At 41.5% G+C, this 6,000-nt stretch overlaps 1 protein-coding gene across 1 annotated transcript in view; it reads right to left on the reverse strand.

The window, feature by feature from the left end:
* cltca (clathrin, heavy chain a (Hc)) overlaps nt 1-4,820 on the reverse strand; it is a 32,113-nt gene extending 27,293 nt beyond the window's left edge. Inside the window, exon 1 of the mRNA XM_069147027.1 lies at nt 4,512-4,820. Within this exon, the coding sequence (XP_069003128.1) occupies nt 4,512-4,553 (42 nt within the window). The 5' untranslated portion in view covers nt 4,554-4,820. The remainder of the gene's footprint in view (nt 1-4,511) is intronic.
* Between the last annotated feature and the right edge of the window lie 1,180 nt (nt 4,821-6,000).

Below are 6,000 nucleotides of genomic sequence, written 5' to 3' on the forward strand. Positions count from 1 at the left end.
ATGGGCCGCTGGGGGGGGGGGACATGTGACCAGGCCAGGGGTGAGGAGCAGAAGGACTGCCTCTACTGTCAGATAAAGAGAGGAGGGGAAAGATGGAAGGAATGCAGGCTTTTCTGGAGCTCATCCATCTCCACTCCAGGCCAGATCTTGCTGAGGTGGTTGTGAGACTGCAGTTTCCTTTTTCACCAGAAGGCACACTTTATCACGCAGCGCTGCAGAATGTCAAGCGTTCAGCAGATCTGTATCCTCAACAGCCTGTCACGAGATATCAGGCGGTCATTTACTAGCCGAGTTCAAAGTGCAACATTCAATCTTTGCGAGGTGATATTTAAAGAGCACGGCACAATAAACGAATGCGCTTCTCACCAGAACAAACAGCAGGGATGTATGAACACGTACAGCAAGTGGATGAAACACAACTGAAAATAAATCTCAATTCAATGCATTCAGTGTCGGCATACTGCCGACATACAATCCATCTTTTTAGAGCTTTCAGGGAACTAAATCCTTTCTCGGATCACAAACATCTAATTTAAAGCCAACAACAATATTTATTTCCAGAACCGTCACTACCAATTACACGTTTTCTTTTTACTTGCACCGTAGTCAAACTTGTGCTTTAGTTCACGACTTCCGTCGAGGCTCCTTAATCATACAAAGTAATTCACAATCAATGATAAAAAAAAAGATTTCATAACAAATAGGAATTATGGCCTAAATATTCTGAATAGAAAAGAAGTGAATTTTCTGCAAATGGATGTTGTCATGAATTACATAATCTCTATACTTTTATGTTTTAATTATTAGACTTTGTAAGGTTTCTCTAACGCACTATGGTGAATCCTGTTGTTTTTAATGTCAGCCGAGAGTTCAGGGGAGACACAACAAGGCTTTTCTGTTTCTTGATAACTTTAACCGGATGATTTAGTTAATCCCAATTTTTTGTAAACATAAATTACTGTGTAGAAAACATGCATGTATGCACAGGAAATGAAATAAAGATTAACATGTTATTTGGACATTTATGTGAAGTACGATGTTGAGTCAACACATCATAAGTTTTTTTCCCTCCACAAATAATCAAGTTTGTCTTCTGGCACCAGAAAGGATCTCTCGCTTGTCAAACTCGTCTTACTAAATACGAGTTGCAAGAGTAGCTTTTGTTAACGGAGAATGGGAACCATGTTTCCAGTAAATACACTGAATCCAAGAGCCATTTTTTAAAGATTACAAAAAGCCAAATCCCAAAACAATTGGGATGAGTGTTGAGGTCCGGTCTTTAAATGATACTGGTTCCTGTCCCAACAGTTATATTAATGATATTATTCCCCGGGCAGCCAGTGCACATTCATTTATTTAACATTAGGTATTCTCCATTTGCCCGGTGTTCAATTTGTTTTCTCTCTGACTGCCCAAAACATGTCGTGTTCAGTAGTGACAGCATTGCGTCTGTAGTTTCCCTATTGATAGCAGTAATGAAGGGGAGCACATGACCGACTGAGTGCATGTACTGTGTCGCGTGCGGAAAAGATGTGAAATGCTCAGAAACAGGCATTTTAATTGGCACTTGAGCAATTAAATGACTTTAACTGGAGTTAACACTATATAAATGGATGATATATAAAATGCAAGCTGTGCAAGTTGACAGGAAGCACTCGGTTGTGTGTGTGTGTGTGTGTGCGTGTGTGTGTGTGCGTGTGTGTGTGTGTGTGTGTGCGGAAGGGAGGTCGGGGACTTTGTGCATTAGACCTCTACACAAGATCCACTAAAATAATTAGTATTATCTAAATTTAAAAATGTATATTAATCTCTATATTAACATGTCTTGTGTAAAACTCGAGAGGGCTGAGACAAATGATTATTCCTTATTATTTTCATTATGTTTTTGCCTATACAATAACAGTAAATAGTGGAAAAAAAATACCAATAGAGTTTCTTACAAACCAAGATGATGTCTGAACATATGCAGTTTGTCTGACTGATATATTTTTATGCTTAAAAAATAACTAAAACAATTGCGCGCTTACCAAAGTATCTTTCTATTAATTTCCGGTCAACTGACTAATAGATTAGTCAACTAACTGTTGCACTTCGAGAAATTCATCCTTTAGTCAGGACACCTGAGAACGATCATCACAGTTCGATTAAATAGACGTATCACCAAGCCCCACTTAGTCATCAGTGGTTCTCCACAATCACATACAGTTTCATATTTTTGTGACACTGTTAAATATGAGCCTCTCGAGACAACGGCATATAGGAGCAGCTCAAACTAAACGCAAACTGTAAGAAAAATATGAGATAGTAGTGTTAAGAGGACATTAAAAATGTTGGCCCTGTTGATATGTTGTTTGCAGAGTTGATGGTTGTATGTATGCTAAAGCAAACATGGATGTTGAAATAGAATTGCTGTATCTGAAGCTGCTTTGCTGAGCCTGCATGTGTAGTAGTAAAATAAAAAAAAGTTTAAAAAAAATCACTACCCCAAAGGAGAAACTAGGAGTTGATGTCAGGATGATTTCTCCAAGATCATGTGACTCTATTGTATCAATAAGGCCGTAGACCTTCCTTCCTGCTCCAGCATCTGATGCACCGATGGGCAACAGGAATAATGGATTGACAAACCAAGATATTAGCCAACACAAAAAGGAAAATGGCAGTTTATCTTAATATAGACTTCAGATGAGACTTCCCAGTTCCAATACCTGGTGTGATCTGCTCACATTATGCAGTGAAACATGCATGAAACAGCACATACAGGTCATGCATTACTGATAAGATGCTAAAGATCTCTTGGGAGTTAATTAGTCACACAAAATAACCCCGTGACGCGTCAATGATACAAACCAGGGGACTCGCACTCAAGTCACAGCCTGGAAGTTCATAGGAAGTAATGTGATTCAAATGAAAGTTTTATTGTACATAAGCAGAAGCTGCACACCATGAACTAATTGCAGTTTAATGTTAAACATACGGCTCTTTGAATGAAACCTTACTGTTACCAGCATATTGTAATTTGACTATAGAGATGTAGCGTCAGGGTTTGATTACACAAGCGTTTCCTTTGGCTGAAGATAAAATATCAGCTCCATTTTAATACACGGTCACACTGTAATTCACCACTTCTGTGCAGCTCTCTGTTCACTCCCACTCTTGCAATCAAAGGGACTTAACAAGAGAGTCAAAAATTATTCCATAATAATTTCATTGTAGCTGCACATACAAAAGGCCTTTGCATCGCATTGTGACGCTCAGCCTCCATATTAACTCATCCGCTGCCGTCACAAACTAAGATAGCAACAATAGCGCTGCGCTTTACTGTGACTTCAGCTATTTTTCAAGGAAATGTTAGATGTCGGTTCAGTTTTAACAGCAAACCAAAGTGCCCACAGCCTCCACCTGTTATGAACACAGACACCACTGCACCTTCACCAGAGCAAAGTATCAAACTGTCCATCCGCAGGTTTAAAGTTGTAAAGTCTCACAAGGCCGTGATGGACAAAGGTTTTCATGTTCGCACCACACAGACATTGGTTGATTCAAATAAAAGCCAAAAGGTGGACAGATCACGTTTCTCCTTCTTATTTCTCGACTCAAACACCAGTCACCAAAGTTACAGCGTTGTGTTCATTGCAACTTTGACGTCAGCAGCCCAGAGTGGATCGATAAGCTTCCTGCTTCCTCGAGCTGATCAGCAGGCAGTTTCATTGAAGTCATAGTGAAGGTGTGTCCCTTTAAACCTCCAGAAAGCGGAGTCCAGACGGTACAATGAGGGAACGGGACACCAATACGTGATAGCTGCTTCACTGCTCCATATCAAGGACAAAGTTTGTCTTGCAGATAAAAAGAAACAGAATCCAACAGATACAGAAGTCATTCAACAGGAGGAGTCCAAGTGACCATTTCTACAACCGGCCGACGTGACGTCCTCCGTCCTCAGGTGGGACCATCACCTTCAAAGGAACAGGACGAGGTCTTCATCGGGGCATGTTGTCACCACAACAACAAGTGTACAAGTCACGATATCTCTCTTTATTTCACCTGCCAGCCTGAATGTGGCGTCAGGTGATTGTCCAGGTGGTAATGTTCATTAGTACATGTGTAGATGTAACGATGACCCGCAGACAGCACTGACAGCGGAGAGCACCAAACTACAGCAGCACGTCCTCCGAGGAAACCACACGACTCATGACACAATGAACACGTCGTCTCTGATTTAGACTTCAGAGCGTTATTTAAATGCCCTTCCTGTTTGCGCTGCGGACTTTCTCGATTTCAGTCCTGATCAAGGGTGGCTGGTCAACGTGTTAGCAAGACGGCTCGATGCTAGCCCAGATAAACGTCATCCACCCTGCCGGGCTAGTTAGCATAGCTCGCAAAAGCTAACTTTAGCCTGTTAGCGACCTCGCGCTTGTGTTGAGAAAGTCTCCGGCGCGACAACGAACCTCGCGGCGATTGCGACTGGAGGACAAACTTTAACAAACAATTCAAGCATTCATTCATCCACATACCTGCAGGTGCTCCTGGAAGCGAATAGGCAGGATCTGAGCCATGGCGGTTCCGCTCTCTCTCCTCCGGTTTCCTCTAATGCTAACGAGCTGCGGCTGCTTCTCTCGGATCCACGCCGGACAGCCAGGGAGCTCCTCGTCTCAACTTCAATTGTGAATTAATTACTCGGCTTGTTCAAAACGTATTGTCGGCGTGACGGTACTTTTCTGTTCGTCCCTTAGCTGTTTACTTGCGGTCTTCCCCCGGCTGACGACGGACTGCCACTACACCGACTCCCTGGACCTGCAATGGCGGTGGAGGCTGGTCGGCGGAGAAAACATCCCGGAAATGGAAGTGCGTTCAGCGAGGCGGATGGATACGTCGTCACACTTCTTTTTTTAAAGTGCGATACGCCGTGTGTATATATACTGTTTCTTTGGCATATTTACAATATTAAACGTTCTCTTTGGTCTATCAAGCAGCGACGCTCGCCTTCAGCATAAATAATGTATGAAAACAATGTCAAAGGGGAACTACTTCTTTCTACTCGCCCTTTGATTTTTGCCACATCATTCGTCTTTGTAGATTAACGTCATTCCGACGCGTTGGACGGAGGTTGTACACTTGTTCCTCTCAGCCAATCGGATCACTCCTCTCTCACTCCGACCAACTAATTCAACTTTTTCCTTGAAGCTAATTAGCATGCATCCAGCGTTAATTCTGTTTAGTCGAGGTGTTTATGCAGTCGATCATTTTCTTATGACATTACCATATCTATCTTTAATTTAATAGCCTTTTAAAAACACAGTATCCTAAATAATATGCTGTGTATCCAGCGTGGTCCCCCTTAAAGGACCAAACTTTCACATATGCTGTTTATGTGTGTCCAGTGTGTATGTTTGCATAATAACCTAATTCTCTCAAACAGTTTTAGCAATTATAGTTATAGTGTACATGAAATAATAACATCATCAAAATCTGAAAGCAGAATTTGTGTGTGTTTTGGTAAGAACTGCTGGGTGGAGGATGCACCCAAGTATTCGTTTCCCTTTTTAACATCCACAATTTCTGTTGGCAGAGGATGTGACCTTATTGCTCAACGTAAAACTGAGTGCTGGGAAAGCCACCTCTCAAATGCACTGACCCTTTAGCACAGATCTCGTTCTGTTGAGCCAGCAATTATGGCTTCTGCAGAAGGAAAGACTGCAGGAAAATGAGTAAATGGTATGAGTCAATCACATATAATGATGACTGGGAGTTAAGTAACGTCCTCAAACTTATCCCTTCAAAAGTCTGTAATATAGAGACCTATAGATTAACGGCCCCTCATTTAATAAAGGTATTGACTCAAGGATGGTAAAACTGAATTCAAATTTTTACACAATCTTTTGTCTACTGAATAATAGCCGAGAAACTAAGACACTTCTGCACATTAAAAGAACAGATTTAGAGAGTCTAAAAGGGAAATTTTCCCCTAGGCAGTACAGACAAATGTTTTTGCATTGCATTGTT

Source organism: Embiotoca jacksoni, unplaced genomic scaffold (assembly GCF_022577435.1).
Source record: "Embiotoca jacksoni isolate LCO1_2020_lvr unplaced genomic scaffold, fEmbJac1.0.p SCAF_13, whole genome shotgun sequence".
Taxonomy (NCBI): domain Eukaryota; kingdom Metazoa; phylum Chordata; class Actinopteri; family Embiotocidae; genus Embiotoca; species Embiotoca jacksoni.